Here is a 17,586-nt window from a genome sequence, read left to right on the forward strand (position 1 = left end):
GTGGTAGGAGCTTTGTGAATACAGAAGGCACTAGCAGCGGCAAAAACAACAGCAACAGAAGAAGTTATAGACATCAAAATGACAGCCTGTGCACACATTCCTACTGCTCCCATCCTTACTCTCAGCAATTGCATATAATTGAGAAAAGGGACTCTCTTTCCTTTCTCTTGAAACTACCTCTCAGCCTTAAAATCAGGAAAATACTTAAATGGTTAAACACAGCAAATCCTTTAGCACTTGTGCTGGGCACTGCCTGAAGGATTGGGGTGAGCATTCTCTACATGAATGGCTCAGGACATTTCTAGAGTCTGGTGATAAAAAAGAAAAAATAAACTTAGACCAGCTTGCAACACTGGCACCCTTGAACTCCATTATAGTCAGGCCTTACAGTGAGCATCTTCTTCCAGCTCTTAGCACAATGCTAAGGCACCCACTTCAAAGATAAGCGGGAGACAGATTAAAAAAACCTCTATTAAATTATGCCTCCCTGTTGCTGAAAAGAGAATTCAAATAATCCATTTGTAAAACAGCCATAAAAGACCATAAACAAGAGAAAACAGCAATAGTTATTCTTAACTGAAGAAATAGCAATAAAAGAAAACAATTGCAACAATAACAAAAATGTCTGGCTGCAAAGTATTAATTATGATATTATTATTCTGAAATATTACATGACTATAAAAAAATCATAGGATTTAATGAAGAATCAATGAAATGTTCTAGGAGAAAACATCAACATTAAGAATTAAAGTTATGAAATCTTACACACTTATTTACTAATGCTACTGAATTAACACAACCTTTTTTTTCCAAAGGAGCAAATAATTTTCTTATTTTTTGCAGCTATGCATATTTATATAAGGTGCATTTCACTTTTTAGACGCCCCCCAGTAAAAGACTTTAGCTAAAGTGGGAAAAAATTCTACAGAAATTTTATTTTTACATTTTCTATTTTCACTTTATTTGCTTCAAAAAGAATGGAAAGCTTTTTCAAACCTCTTCAAAGCTTTTTCACCTCCTGTGCATAAAAACTGTGTGATATTTTACCTAGTTGACTTATTTGGGTAAATATCCTGAGTCAACCTGCTGATATTTCTGTGGACCGTCAACTTTTATCCATGCTATAATTAAAGATCCTCAAATGCCTTCTCTAGAAGCATTTTCCAATAAAGACTTTATTTGGCATTTTTTTGAAAGTTTGAGATATATGATGGGTTAACAAGCAGCTGAATAACTTGACCTGAGCATTTGGAGAATGGTGGTCAAAGATAACACCTAAATCATAAATCACATCTGGATTGTAGGAATACAGAACATAAGGCACCTTTCCTCCTCTCTATAAATCAAAGCCTGCCTACCCTTCACCTCATCCTCTCAAAAAGTAGTCATATTACAGGCTGCATTTGGGCCAGAAGTGCTGCAAATTTAACTCAACTTTATTTTGGCAAGAGCATTTATAGCATTTGCTGTATGAAAGCCAAAATCATTCAGTTTGTCTTTGTGCTGCTCTCTCATTGTGGATCACCACAAGGCAACCCTTTTACACAGTGTCACATCCACTATTGCAGAATCTGTGGAGGTGGCAGATCATACGTGGAACTGGATTGGTTGTTGGCAAGGTAAAGTTCTATACACTAAAATTATACTCACAATAGAATCCAAATGTTTATGGCTATATATACTCTGAGGGCTGAAGTGGACAATTTTTCAGGAGTAGCTTTCAATCTTGTATCAGATAATTCTCCATTCAAAACTTTAAATATATAAACATTTCATAAGCACAAATGGTGGTATCTATTTAATCTGACAGTGATGACAAAAGCTCTGCTTTTAGGATCACAATTTGCTGCAAATGTGCTAAAATATTATACACTTAAACATATATATATATGCAGAGATGAATTGAAGTGCTGCTTGTCAACGTGGACTGATATGGGCAAAAAGACCCTCTGCAACAGCTCCTATATGACATACTTCTGAGACTACAAAGAAAAGCTCTTTTGCAGAAAATGAAGAATAACCCTTCTACAATCAAAAAATGCCAAGTGTGTTCAAAGCTATGAGCTACCAATATGGCAAGGGCAAACAAAGCTGCTTACTGATTTAACAATTAAGGTAAAGCATGGAGGGTACTTACACAGTGACCAAGCTAAGGGAAGCAGAAGGGAAAAGAGTGAAATACATCAGTGCTGAGCAGGTAGAAATAAAAATGTAATTTTCATAGTAAAAAATAATTAGAAAAGAAAAAAAAAAACAACCAAATAAGCAATATAAAATGATTAAGCTTGGAGATAATATACCATAAAATTATGGGAGCAAATGAAAAATGGTGGGACAGGGAAGGATTTATCCTTCCACACTTCAGTCCAGGTTGCCTGACATAGGAAAGAAAAGGGCAAAGCTGAAGAATCAGCTTTACAGCCCCCTAGCAGTGTGTGCTTGCAGGAACTGGGTGTAGTGGTGACTGGCTCCAAGCTTCCCAGCACTCTCTTTCTGGGTGTAGGTTACCCTGCCCAGATCCCAGAGGGCCAGGGAGAGGTGGAGCAGGATGCTGAGAGCACTCCCAGCTGCCAGCACATCAACTTCCCTGCTGGTGGAAGCATTGCTTCTTTCCAAAGCACATGAGAATGGATAAAGCTCAGTGATGGGAAAAAAATGTTAATGGAAGGGTCTAAGGAAGTGCTGTCAATTTGGAGGGACCAGCTACAGGGATGCAACTCTGAGTTGGGCAGGATTCCTTCCTTTCTGTCACAAGAGCCAGCCGTGACTACGTGATTTCATGTCCAATAAATGTCATTGCCCTCAAAGAGCTCTTTCACATCCCATCCTGGGTGTTGTTTCATGGAAGGGTAATATTTTCTCTCCTGCCAGCCCTTGTTGATTTACATGCTAATACTCTCATTACTTGCATTTGTGTTTTATTGATTTATTCATTTAAGGCTACGATCATAAGACTTAATTTTTATTACATTAATTACTCCTCCCTTTTCCTTCCTTCCTCTGAAAGACAAATTATCATCCATCTGATCCTTCTACTCAGAAGTCAGAAGCATATGTACTTGACTTGAAAGTTTCTCTATTTGGAATTTACATGTAGCACTCTTCAAAGTAATACTGTTCTCCAAAAGAGTCTAAAATATCAAAAACTATGATATGCCTTCACAATGATTTGTTTTTTTCTTCATCAGGAAATCTGTGCACATTCCAAAAGCAATTGACCACAAGCCTAAAGGCAAGAATTACTGCACTTCAACATGGTTATCAATATTGCATGTTTTCTGCTTAAAGGGAAATCACTGCATTTGCAGGCACTTCTAGAACAGTTAATACTCAGATAGCCTTGGAAATGTCTAACAAATGGGAGGCTTAAAAACGGGGAAGTCAGAGAAGGTCTGAGCCTAAACTGGTTTATGTTGGTTTTGGCAAAAGTCCACCACAGAGCTCTCTACAAAATGACTTTGCCTCAAGTGGTTCCCTGGGGCTGTGTCTGATCTTGTCTCATTCTGCTATAACCATGCAGGAATGGCTCTGCAAGAGTAGGGGCAATCCTGGGAAACAGAGTGCACAGCAAAGCACAGGGAGGCAAGAGGAAACAAGGCAAATCAGTTGCCACAATTGTTCTTATTTATTCTTGAGGCCACTTTTGCAGTGCTTCTTATGTTAATAACTTTTACCAAAGTTCCTTATTGGATTGAATTGATTAATTGATTAGAAAATGGAATTTTTCCCAAGGTTAAAAAGTAAACCTGCAGAAGAAGGAAGCATGTCTTTGGTTCTGAAGGAAGACAATCAAACCACAGACATGCCTTCAGGGCATGCAACTTCCTTTGAGCCATTCAGATTTGGGCACCTTGGAAAATCCTGCTGCTAATCACACCACCAGAGAGCAGAAGCTGCCAAGCACTCAACAGGCTGGCTCTGTGTGTAGTACAGCTGCACTGCACACAGGCTTTTACTAATCAGGTGCTTTGAACCTCTGTGCTCATTATTTAGGATGCTGTAACACACATCCTAACTTTTACCATAAGTGCATCTCTGAGCTCTACCTTTCCCACAACTTTTGACTACAGAGGGAATACCTTGCCCAGTGGATTTCACAGGAACTCTAAAGCTTCATCATTGCATATTTTTATCACATCCTAATAAATATTCCTTACCTCACAGCTACTGAGGTCTAAAGATACCTCCTTCAGATTGTGATTGCAAGCCAGGCCTAATAAGAGCGCTCTGAAAAAGATCAATTTTAGAACTCTTTTAAAAAAAATAAAGGGTAGCTTTACATTGTCATCTAAGTGATCACAGGATAATACACATATAATACAAAGATGCATTTCAAAACAACACCAGCTGAGCAGGTATTTCTTAAATTACAATGGCAGCACAAGCCTGCCACACTCAGAACACTCCAGGAGCTTCAAAAACTGTAGGGAAGCAAGGCTAATGAAGAAACTCTAATGCACCAACAACATTTAATAACATTCATCAGAGATACATTTTCTTCAACATTTGCTTTCAAAGAGTACCAAATGATTATAAATGGAGTGTTCTGTCATACAACCAACCATATGAGCTCTCAGATTTTCCTAAAATCTAGGAAAAGTTAGGCTTTTAAAAATACACATGATGCCATGCAGCCATCCACTTCAGTCAGGCACAATGCCTGTAACACTCAAAGACTGGAGCATGTTCATTATCACAAAATTCTCCACTTTCACAACCCAACAAGTATTTACAGATTTCAAAATTATATTCCCAGGCAATGGTATCCTTTGCCTTTAGGCAGATTGGCAGACACGTGAAGTAACACATTAAGGTTTTCATAAATCCACTTATAAAGTTTTACAGAACTTTGTTTCCACATCTCAAAGTTAGTGTTAATATCACGCTTATATTAATACTGTCAAATCAGAAAGCACAACAGTATGTGTAATAGATAAGAAACAAACAAAATCTGTGTTTATCTTCTAATATCTTCAGTGTAGATGCAGCTTTCAATTAATAATTGAACAGAGAAACAGAAGGACTTCCTTCTCCAACTTCATTTCAGCCAAAAGCAGCTAACCAAGTGACTGATACATGGAGATAAAAAACAGCCCCTTCTGATGAGCCATTTGTCTACACACTTGCTATGCAAGCAGTGTGTCAAAGCTACATTTGAAATGTGCGTGCCTTGGGCAGGTTTTTCATTTAAACTTATCTATATCTTCAGTCCTGAAGGTTTAATTGGACCTTCCCTATTAATAACTTGTGCTTATTTACTTAAGCTATTAATATAAAGGGGGAAGGGAGGGAAGTGAAAGCCCCAGTTCTCACAAACTTTTTTATGATCTTGTCTATCTTTCTTACTGAGACATGCTTTTTATTCAGTCAGTTTGGCTGATGGTTAGTTTGCAAAGAGCTTCCTAAACATTTCCAGGAAATAAAGAAATACAGTGCAAGCATAAAAAATGCAGATTAAAAGAAGAGACACAGTGCTGCTTCAGTTGTACACTTCTCACAGAAGAAAAAGGGTTTCTTCCCTAACTTCTTCCCTAAGAAAATCCTCCTGTTTCTCAATTCTTTGTTGTGAAAATCTGCCTTCAAAGGGCCTGAAGGCAGATTATACCTATACTTGACCACTGTGTTTAAATCACACCCATGGCAACACATGGAGAGGTCTTATCAACTGTGCATGATGCAGAATACAAGAATTGGCCTTGTAATTAGCATTTGCGTGAGAAACATATCAGAAACTTGTCTTGTTACAACACTGACAGACCAAAATACAATTTTTGGCAATGTCTGTAAAATCAACAAAAATGCCAACTTACACTTCAATTAGGACAAGGGTACAAACTGCCTCAGTTTAAAATGGTGGAAAAAAAGAGTGAGCTGCAATGGAACATTAACTATATTACCTATGTACAAGGTATACCCTCTCCCCACCCACCACATGGCATCCTCATAGTACAGCTTTATCAGCAAGCCTGCTCCCTGAAAGATTTGATTTACACTGTCCAAGCAAGTTCATGTCCTTCACAGGCTGCACTGATTAACCATTATCTTTAAACTCCCTGAGTTAGCACATGCAATTAAACATACCATGTAGAGCTAAAGGGAGCCCATAAAGAAATCAAATAGCAATTAATAGGGGAATTTGGAACTTAGGGTGTCAGGAATCTGCATTTTATCTCTGTCTTTTTTCTCTTGATTGATCCTGAATCACACATTCAACTTGGTGACCTCTGGGTCACAGACACAAACCAGGAACTTCTCCTCTGTCACTGGACAGCTCCAACTCCAAAAACTTTTTGACATAGGCTGATGTATAATGCCAGGAAATTACTATTTTGATACACCATAGTATTTAAATTTTTCCTTCCTGGAGCCATCTCTCTTGCAGCCTTGGCAATAACAACTAAGTCTGCCTGAAAAAAAGTGTTTCTATCTTCTTGTGTTTAACCAACATTGTGATCTTGATGGTTCTGGAGAAGTTTTGTAATTTGTTGAAATTAAGCACAAAAGGCTAAGCAGTTGTCCTACAATAAACATCCTCAGTCCTTTTAACACCAGATTAACACCCACAGGACATTTTTGAAGTGGATTAGTGAAGCCATGTAGGGTTTGAGAGGTAAAGCAAGGTGTTCTGCAGATCAAAGTCCTCTGTAGTGTTGTGACATATTCAGCTCAAACTGAATGAAAAATTTAGGTCACAGAAAAAGACATCACAGAAATTACCAAAAAGTACTAACAGCTTCTGTACTACCTCCTAGGCAGAGGTGAATGCTGTCACCAGAACAAAAGCAGTCCAGGCCAAAATGCCAGACAGCTGAGAGTGACATGGATGCTTTGAGACCATTCCCACCCAGTTGGATTTTCCCTGAAGCTTTCTGTGCTAGTGAAAGAGCTTTCTGCTCTCAGCTCATCCTATGCTCCCCATCACTGCCTGTTTACTTCCACCAACACCAGTCAGTCAAGTAACTCCCTCCAACCCAATTCAGCCAAATTGAGCCAGATTATCTTAAACATTACCAGCAGCAGTTTTTCGCTAATGCATATTTTGATTCAAAAGGACTAGGAAGATACTATTTGCTGCCCAGCTGACAGGCAGAGTCCCAAGTTTTTGGGATAAATTAATATAAAAACATCTTTTATGAGTACAGGCAATTGTACAGCACTCACCTCCTAAAATTTCTCACACCATAAGAGATACCCAACATGACAAGAAGAGAACCTTAATGAACCTTAATGTTTGGTGCTTCTCACCTTTCCTAATTTCTGGGGATACATTTAATGTACTACACTATTTTCTTTTTCCTCTCAAGCCAATATTGTCTTCTGTAGAAATCAAATCTATCTTTGCTTTTCTTCCCTGCTGCCCTCCACCACAGGATCAACAGCTCTAATTAATCTGAATCAGCCATGTTTCCAAAAAATCAGCTTCTGTTTGAATACACGCCTGTACCACATCTTCCTAATACTGGCAAAGTCTGAGCAAGCAGAACAACAATCAAGAGCATCACATAGAACAAAATGAAAGATCACAGCTAAAATGACTCCTCCAGTAGAATATGGATTTCAATCCAGTGCATCTGACTCAACCATGAGGTTCTTCTTGGAGGTGCCAAGGAACAAGACAAGAGGCCACAGGCAGAGAGTGATGCATAGGAAGTTCCACCTGAACACCAGGAAGAATTTATATTCTGTGCAAGTGTCCAAGCACTGGAACAGGTTGCCCAGAGAGGTTGTGGAGTCTCCCTCACTGGAGATACTCAAGAGCTGTCTGGACACAATCCTGTGCCATGTGCTTTGGGATGACCCTACTTAAGCAGGGAGGTTAAACACAATGACCCACTGTGGTCCTTCCCAACCTGTCCCATTCTGTGATTCTGTGATATTGTACTGCCCTCTTCAATACTGAATTGCATCAAATAAAAATACTCCAAAACTACATGCTCTTTCTGCTGTTGCACTTGTCACTCTTCCCTCCCTTAGCTTCCTCCAGGGTGCAACAAAAGCTTTCTATCTCATTCTCACTAACTACTCTTTATATTCCACATCTCCAGTTTTGCCGTCAACTCCTGTCCATTGGATACTCCCCATTCCCCTTCCCTGTTCTCCCTCAGTGGGCAAGCTCCCAACCACACAAGGATACATCCATGCACCTATATCCATACTACGATTGCGAACATGCCTAGGTGTCTGCTACAGATAAGGTTATGCATATTTTAATGCATGACACCTTGAAAAAAGCCCTATCTTTAATTAATCCAAATAAACAACAGTATTCTGCCTGAATCACAGGATGACCTATCTAGACTGGACTTATCCATCTAGGCCTATCTTGACTTTAAAACACACTTTTAAATTTCACATCTGAAAATTTCAACACAGGTCAAATCCATGCACATCACGAGAAGGGTGACAGTGCTCCACAATTTCCCTCAGCCTGCAGAACCCGTGAGTCACAGGCTGGGTGACATACAACAAGGAGACTCATCTCACTTAGCATTCTTGGAAACAGCTGTCACTGACTCCTCCCCAAAAAGGACAGCATAGTCTGTGCAATAGGTTTGTCCTCCCAAACACTGCAACAGGTTCTGTTTCATTATGGCTGCTGCAATAATGCAGTCCCAAAGGAATGGCACTCAAACAAGCCTATAATCCCATTTCACTGTGGAGTTTTGTTCCTAAGCCACAAAGAAAGAAATATACCCCCCAAAAAATACTGACAGAAGCTAAACAACTCTGACATTCCCAGAGCAAAAAATATGATTAATAGTCTCAACTGTGAAATGGAAAGAATATTTTATGAATGTGTGATCACCACAAAACTCACTCTTCTAATATCAATAATATACAATGGGGAAAAAAAAGAAGCAAGCAAAATTATTTCCCGTTTTTAATACAAGGCACTCATATAACAGCAATGCAAACTAGGTTTTAGGCACAGAAGAAAATGAAATTAAATTCTTACTTGAGAGGCTCAGGAGGGAGTTTAGTTCCTGAAAGGTTAATCTGCATCAAAGCAAGTGAGCTGCTGAAAAACTGTTTGAAGGAAGGAGGGACTTCTTTGCCTTTTCTGTAAGTAAACAAATTCATTAAGAAGTACCATTTAGACACTCCTCATTCCAATAAATAGTGAATGCAAGCCATCAGAAATGTAATGATCTTTTACAGTTTAATTGCTCTACCTTAGGCAGTTCTGTAATCAGTGGCTCTCAATTAGCTTAGAATTATAATGTCATCAAAGTGTTGATTCAACAAACAATCCTCACAACTGCACTGCTGCACAGAAGACATTACTATCTACCTCCTGTTTGGTGAACTACAAAGAATGATGATTTAGGTCTGGTTGATAGTGAACATACTTACATCTCACAAGCAGAAGATCAAACAGGACATTAACAAAACCCTAAAATTGCTTTTTCACCTCTCAAAATAATTACTCAATGCTAGAATACCTTAGCATCAATTAGGGGTCATCTCTGATAAAAACCCAAAGCCTCAACCTGAAGAAAATGGAAGTTAATATTTCCCACAATGCAAGCACTCTAAAAAGTAAATGTTCAATCACAAAAGCTTGCAAAGGGAGTTGCTCTCAGAAGAAGACAAAACAGGAAAAAAAAGCATTTGCAACCATCATCAAATATGAAAATTGTAAAGTACAAACTTTAAAAATCTTATATAAAGATGAATCATGTCAGCCAAACTTCAAAGCCTGATGCTATGCCCTTTAGAGACAAAAGATATATATATACAGACTTTCTGCTGCATCAGTATTACACAAACATATTAGACAAGGTAGCTTACTTTATAGACCTTTAGCAAAGAGCAGAAAGGGAAAGAAAATATTTTGCTTAGAATAAATAGTACCTATTTCATTGAGCTCTAAGATTTCCAAGGCTTTATAAAAAAGTCTCAGATTTATTCTTAAAAAGAAGGCTGCTACATAACTCCAAGAAATTATAAACCAAAATACTACAGAAGTTGAGGGTAATGACATTTAAATTGTACCTATGAGAAAACAGAGTCCTTGAGAGGCTGAGGACAGCTAGATGCTGAAGACATCCACGAAGGAGGGCTCCACACACCTGTTTCAATATAAGGGCAAATCATTTTACTTTATATTAACCCAAAAAAGTTCCTAGGCATAGAAGGTGGGGAATGTTTCCTTGTATTGAAATAGCCAAAAAAAATGGTCTTTACCATATCTAGCGCACACTCCGTGTTGGATAAATCCAGGTGAACAAGGGCATTTGGCTGGGCCAAAAAATTGTACAGGCTCTATAATTATTGGACAGAAAGAATTACAGATGTTAATATTTATATTATGAAAACAGTTACTACCTGTCATTGCATTTTCAGGTTTTACTATAAAATCATCTGAAACTTCACCTGATCAATACAAGCTGTTTTACTTTTGCAGGCTATCTTTTTTTTTAAATAGTGGGAAAATGCAACTCAAACTACACTTATCCAACATTTCTCTTAAAGCACAGGTCTTGTGTTACTACATTTAACTTTTGCAGCAGATGATAATTAATTGAGATGACAATTAAACAAAGATTTGTGATGTCACTTAGATTTCAGAAAGGGTAATTGGTTTGTAAGCTCAAGTCAGACCCATTAAACATGAGGGAAGCAACTTATTTGCACCTGAAGTATATGCTTAGTTCCTAATATCAGCTGCACATTACAGGTTTAAGGGAGATTATAGAAAAGGTAGTAAGATTTTGACATTGATGGTTTCAGCACTGTATAGAATATGTCATGTAAATGTTAGCATATGTAAAACTTTTTACTATATACTGTTTCATTTTGGGCTCTTTTTAGTCTCAGAGAGCAACACAGAAAGATAAAAGTATGACCTAATTCACAGAAAAGTGGAAAGCTCAACTCCACATGAAATTCAACCAAACAGTGCACGGTTAATGTTTCTAAAATAGATCCATTTTCCCAAAAATTAGGTCATTCAGCCCCTATACCTACAATACAAGAGAGGTCCCCATTTTAAAAATTTCTGTGCTTTCCTAGGGTTTAATTGCTAAATAGCAGGATTTCCTTGCTCCTGTTAGAAAACATTCCACTGATTAAGAGACCTCAGTATTAATAATCTTTATCTTTGAACCATCCCTCTGACAGGTTAAGAAAAGCCTCACTTTCCACATTTATCTCTTAAAATATTGTAGGTAGACCTTAGGGGTTTTTTTAAACACTGCCTGTCAAATATTTATTACATTTTATTTTACCTTTTTTACATTATTTACTATGTTATTCTCTCAGAGTAACTCACTGTGTGTCTACTCTACAATTAACTTATATTTATTTGCTACCTTTAAAACCCTGTTGTCCCACTGACCCTTTCACCTCATGTCTGAAAAGGCTAGTTCCCTGAATATGCTGATGAATCTGCAAGTAAGATATAGGAAAAAGTCATAAAGTCATATCTGACTGCACTTTAAATGATGAGATTGGTTGACTGTAGTTTTGCATCTTCTAGATGCTCAATACTCAGAATTCAAAACCTGACAGTTACATGCACATAACTTTTGATGTGAAAGAGAAATGCAAATGTAACAGTCAAAAAGTGAATTTATACAAATTGAGAAGTAAGTGGATTTCATTATGGAGGAAATAGCATTTCACTTCAATGGCAATTGATAAACTGAAGGAGTCTAAAAAATAATTACATTCTTTAAAGTATCATGGGTTTCAACAGCACATGTCAAGGAGGTGCGCAAATGTGTTTATACAAACAAAAATATTGAAAAACAGAAATTAATTCTTTACAAGCCAAAGGAAATAATTTGCTCCCAACCTACCAATGAAAAATTTGCAATACTCTTATCATTAAAATGATGATGAGGACTTTTTAATGGCATTTTGTCACTTTCAAACAGAACTCAGAGACAATGATAAGTCCACTGAAAAAAGTGGTACCCCTGCACTTCTCTCATGTATCAGTAGAAGCTAAAGGCATGAACTAAAATTATGTGGATTTTTTTCAGCTGTATGGGGCAGTTCTCTGACTTTATACCGAAGAGTAGAAATAAAATTGCTATTTTCTATCCCTACTAAAAAAATAAAGAAATAAAGGTCAAAAAGGATCAAACCCATAAGGTTTTTCATCTTTGCCATCAATTTAACCATGTGTTCATTATGCCCCAGAGGGAGGGAGGTGCTTACTGAGAGATCATCTCCGCGGAGCGCGTTCCCTGAGAGGTCAAGATAGACGAGCGTGGTGGCGATCAGCGAGTTGGCACTCAGAGACTGGGAAAGGCTGTTCACCCCTGCCAAAAAAGAGGACACAGCTCAGCTCAGCCAGCTCTGCACAAAGCTGGCCCAGAGCCTGCAAGTGCACAGTTCCAGTGAGCACACACACACTGAAGTTTAGTGGTTTCCTGTTGCCATTGCTGTACTGCAGCTGAGGAATGCAGATCACCATGGAGATGTGAGAGCTGTCCCTGACAGAGGATGCTCAGTTCCACCTGGACCATGCTCTCCCAACCTCCCTGATGGAGTGTATTCCCAGGAGGTATCCAGATCTATCTTCAAACAGACCTTAAAAACACAGTTTACTCCATCATGTTAACCCAGTGTCTTCCTACAAACAATAATATTTAGATAAAACTATTTGTGGAAGTACATGAAAGCATCTGTGGAAGACCAAGTACATTAACAATTATAATTACTGGAACTTCAAAAGCAACTGATGAGACCTAGAAATTAAAAATATTTCAATTAATGTATTTGTCCGTGATTCCATAAAAATAGTTAATTAAAAGTACCAAGAGATGCATAAAGACTCTCAGTTGCTTATCAGAAAACACACATATTTTTTTACATTAAATTTAAAAAGCTCACAATGGGAACAAACCAGTCAGGGCTTTCTTCCACTGCAACTTTTCAGCTTTTCAAAATATAAATTAGGACATGGCTATTTCTGATTCCTTCAAATCTTCTTCTTTCATCTGAGGGCTCTGCAGTTCATCATAAACTTCTTAATTTATTGTAGATGGTCTTTGCTGCCTTTCAAGCACTACATGCATGTGTTTCTTACATGCATAAACATCACTGTAATCTTTAGTTGCTGAGGCAGTTTTTAGTAAGTGCCTGGCCGAAGCTATAAAGAAGGCAAGGGATCTACTACACAACATTCAACAAATTCTCAAAGCTGGTCAGTGAAATTAGATGGACATTCAATGGATGAAACACATCCAGTCTTCACTTAAAAACTATTATGAAACTGATTTGCCAGTGAGGATGTGAAAGAAAACAGCTGGCAAGCTACTGGAGACAAAAATACCTACATCAGTGCTTTAATTTTCTGAACTTTCAAATATTAAGAAAGTCTCCCATATTAATATTATGGCTCTCAGCTTCAGGAGACTTTTGAACCTGGAAAATACCAAACACAGCAACACCTTAGTCAAGTCTGCAATCTTTTCTGCTTAGAGTAATTTTTCTTTTAACTTGAGATGCTGCTGTTGATTCTACACTCTATTGCTAAAGGTAAACTGCAAACTAATACTTTTTGAGACTTCAAAATATCTAAAAGCTCCGTTTAAATGTCTGAAATTACAGCTTCAGATTCACCTTAGTGAGCATTCTCAACAACATTTACAAGCAACAACAAGAAACAAATGCAATCTTGTTCTGGCTGCTCAGTGATACCTAGCTGGGTTAAACTATGAGCAATTCAGCATGTACAAACAAAAAGCAATTCTGGGAACTCAGTGTCTGAGTTTAAGGGAGAAGAAGAGCTATCAAACAATTCATAATGTTGCTGCTTGTTTCATGCTTAAAAAGTGCCAACTGCTCAAAATCAGCCACATCAGTGGAGGCAACAATGGGAATGAGGGATTTTTTTAATTAGCCTCTGGCTTGGGCTCAGAAAAGTAAGCTTTATCTTTGAATGAGTATACTAGAATTTTTCATTTAACCAGAATCTTCAAATCAATAAATTTATGTTTGAACTTCACACTACCTCATGCAATACTCTAACAGTAATCTCACTTTCATTTGCAGACAATCTTTTATGCTCTTTTACCACTCTCAGGAGGCTCAGACTGTTAATAGCTCTCAGGAACTTTGAGACACAGTATTTGAACAAAGATCAGCTGGGAAGTTGCCACCTGAACTTCACTTGTCAATCTTAGAAACTTATCTCAAATAGAAAACACTTTTAAAATAAGGTCAAAACCTGCAAGGGATTGTTCGGATTTTCTGAAAAGCTTAAAATAAAAAAATTAAAAAGAAAAAGAAGGATTGGAGGAAAAAATACATACTCTTTGGAGTCTACTGAATCCAAGATCCAAGGACTCTTTTAGACTTTCTCCACAGAAAGTATTACAAGTTCCAAAATAGCCTCTGAAGTTAAAGCCAAATAATTACTGTCTTCTTAAGTTAGAGAGAAACTGATAGCTTTACAGCAACCTGAGTTGCTTCAGGTCCTAAGGGTTGTAAGAATTCCCATTTTAAGATGTGGCATATACTATTTTTAAGAGATACTGAGGAGCTGCCATGGGAGAACATTAATGGTAACATGTTACTCTAATACATCAGTATTAGACATACTCGAAAATATTTTCAGCTTTTGCTTAAAGATCATCTTTTAAAAGTATGTTAAAAACCTCCAGATTCTTTTAATAACCTCAGAATTCACTTTCACTGACAAGAGTTGTGTGGGTGAATTTCATCAAGCTGGCATTCATTCTTTATGAAAAAGGAAATGTTGCTAGAGTGTTCTCTCGACTCAAACTTTACAATCACTTGCTGAAATAATTCAGCTCACATAAAGAAAAGTAAAGAATGAATGAATAACAGAACTGCATAAATTTCTGTTAAATTCACAAGCATCTCATTTCAAGAGTACATGTTACATTGATCAAGATTCTTAATCAACTGTCTCCAAAAACTGAGCTAGCAATAGAAAACAACAACCTCAGAGTTTAATAAAAATATTTTTAGTGAAAATCATTATTTAATAAATCCATCTTAGGATTTAATGTTTACTTAAGCATAATAAGAGCCATCGGCTCATAATAAAACAACAAAAAGTCCTTTACCCCACCCATGTTTCCCCAGGTCAATCCTTGAAGCTAAGGAGAATACAGAATCTGCACTTCATAGAGCAGTAATAAACAGAATAAAAGGGCATGTTTGCTATCTGTTATCAGTTAATGTCCTTCATAGTGTTCACTCAGTCATCTTTTCCAGGTCATCAACATCTACAAAAAGCAGCAATAATGTCAGTGTGGTTTTTCTATTTTTAACACCCATTAACTATACAGGAGACCCTGGGTTTGTGCAATCTGTGTAAGAGGTCACTGCTTCTATTATTTGTAAAACAAAAATGTAAAAAATCCTGAAAGCTTCTGACTTGTGTTTAACTGCTGCTATTGCTTTTAAAATAAAAAAACTTTTCAATCACAACACCAAATCAGAAATTGGTAATTTATAAAACAAAGAAGTCTTTAGTGAGAGCAAGTCACTCAGCAGCCATTGTGACAATGCTTGATTTCATAAAATAACTGTGTACAAAACATTTGGAAATTTCTCTACACATTTTTGCTTTTTCAGATATTTTTTTGAAGTGCACATGAAACCTATCTTTCATCTCAATCCTAATTTCAGTCCTCCTTTATAATACAGGTTAAAACATATCCCTAACAGAAACAAGTCTGAATTTATCCAAGTGCTGAAGGGTACTCAGAACCCACCCCAGTGTTCAGCAACCCAGGACTGCAAAAAAAGCAGCTGCACAGTTGAGAAAATACACACAATTACTTTTTAAAAACTATTATTTATAATCTGATAAGTATTTTTTGTATGTAAGTCTGAAAGTTTTAGAAGAGAAAAAGAGGCATATTTATAAAACATACCTTTAGGTGACAAGGAGGTTTTAGATAAATTTAAATGTTTCAGTCCCTTTGGAAGTTTGGCGAACTGGATGCTCAAAGATGACACACCTGTCGGGGGAGGAAAGGCAAAATTGATGTTTTCAGGTGAGCTCTGTGACCTCAGGTTTTCCCAGCAAATCTTAGCAGGTGACATTTGAGGAGGAACAGAACTCACTGTGCAGGTGGGCTCTGTCATTTTATGAACCTTTTACTGATGTAATCAAGATCCCTGCTTTGTTAACCACTGAAAAGATAAGAAACTTTGCCTTTAGCCATCAGTAATTCTCCTTGATTAGTTTAAAAACTTTATAATACACACATACTTCTGCTGACCAGGTAGTCAGCACTTGGAAAATCTGGAAGCTTTATGTTTGAGGAAAAAAAACTAAATTCAAAAATCTAAGCAGGAACTAAACAACGCTGCTTCACACAAAACTTTAAACTCTTTTTATTTCCTTTTAAAAGGAAGGACTGTCAAGGCAAGAAAGGCACCCACATTAGCTAACATCACCCTCTTTTTCTGAGGCAAACCCTAAGAGCCTGACTGAAACCTTTACCAAGTCATAATGGCCACTTAATTCCCTTACAGCAGCCTGCAGGCTGCCAGCCAGGACACAGGCTTGGAAATGCCAGAACTGCTTGCAATCCTAAACAGTAAAAACCTATTAAGATGCTGACACAGCCTGGACTACCTCAGCACAAATTCAACAAAAGAAGAAAGCCATAAGAAGGCACTTTTCATTAAAGGCTTTAACCAGTGTGTCCAAGCTCTCCACTCCACAAATTTAATTCTTCATTTTAAGTAAAAGATTGAAATTTGATTAAGGGGGAACATCCTAAATAACAATGCAACTAAGCCGTGAAATATTTATTAGAGGAATAAATCAACATAGAAACTCCAGGCTTAACCTGAGGTATGAAATACAGTCATCTACAGCAATTCACTTGGAGAGAAAAGGGCACAGAGAAAGAGGGTAAAACCTTTTACTTGGTTGAAAACATAGTAAATTAAAAAGCTGATACCCTTTCCACATACACAGACATGAACTAGTCCCTGAAAATGTAGGTCACATACCTACATTTACTCTGTTTTTATTCTGTCATACTTATCATTGATAATGAAGGAGCAAGCTACCTTGCAGATACTGTGGTAGTTTTTTTTTTAAATGCTCTCTGTAAAAGCATGTTGCATGCAATAGTTGTGCAGATGAAAACAATACACAGTTTTTTATTTATATTGCTAAAACATTGGACCCATGAGACCTTGGAATCATTTATCATAAAGTACAATGGTAAGCAGATATCTTCACCAACTTTCAGCAAGAATGAATCAAATCATACTAACAAGATTGTCTTTCATAGCTCTATAAGGACAATCAGTATCACTAAGGATACAACAAATGTAATTTTTGCTGTCAAGCATTTTTTGACTAAGACATGCAGCAAACATCTTCGTATTTAGCTAACAATTTGCAGTCTAATTATTGTTATAGCCAAACTGAACAATTTACACATCTTAATAGCACAGGAGGTAATTTATAGTTATAAGATACAGGAATCAGGTGCAGAAAAGAAACAGTGCTTCTGGTTGCTCTGGGCCTTTAAGTCACTCATTTTTTCCAATGGCATAACAGAGATGAGACTTCACATGGCAGAAATGTAGTTAGCTGCATCCAGGCACAGAGTTTGGAATTCGAGTACT

The 17,586-nt window shown here is 37.3% G+C and overlaps 1 protein-coding gene across 3 annotated transcripts in view; it reads right to left on the bottom strand.

Annotated features, from left to right (window-relative positions):
• The window catches only part of CARMIL1 (capping protein regulator and myosin 1 linker 1), a 186,513-nt gene that overhangs the window by 68,665 nt on the left and 100,262 nt on the right, over positions 1-17,586 (bottom strand). For all 3 annotated transcript variants that reach the window (XM_079301418.1, XM_079301417.1, XM_079301419.1), the window contains 6 exons: positions 15,867-15,953; positions 12,169-12,272; positions 10,189-10,266; positions 9,997-10,073; positions 8,957-9,061; positions 4,158-4,227 (listed from right to left, as the gene is read on the bottom strand). In XM_079301418.1, the coding sequence (XP_079157544.1) occupies positions 4,158-4,227; positions 8,957-9,061; positions 9,997-10,073; positions 10,189-10,266; positions 12,169-12,272; positions 15,867-15,953 (521 nt within the window). The remainder of the gene's footprint in view (positions 1-4,157; positions 4,228-8,956; positions 9,062-9,996; positions 10,074-10,188; positions 10,267-12,168; positions 12,273-15,866; positions 15,954-17,586) is intronic.

This window comes from Erithacus rubecula (assembly GCF_903797595.1).
Source record: "Erithacus rubecula genome assembly, chromosome: 3".
Lineage (NCBI taxonomy): Eukaryota > Metazoa > Chordata > Aves > Passeriformes > Muscicapidae > Erithacus > Erithacus rubecula.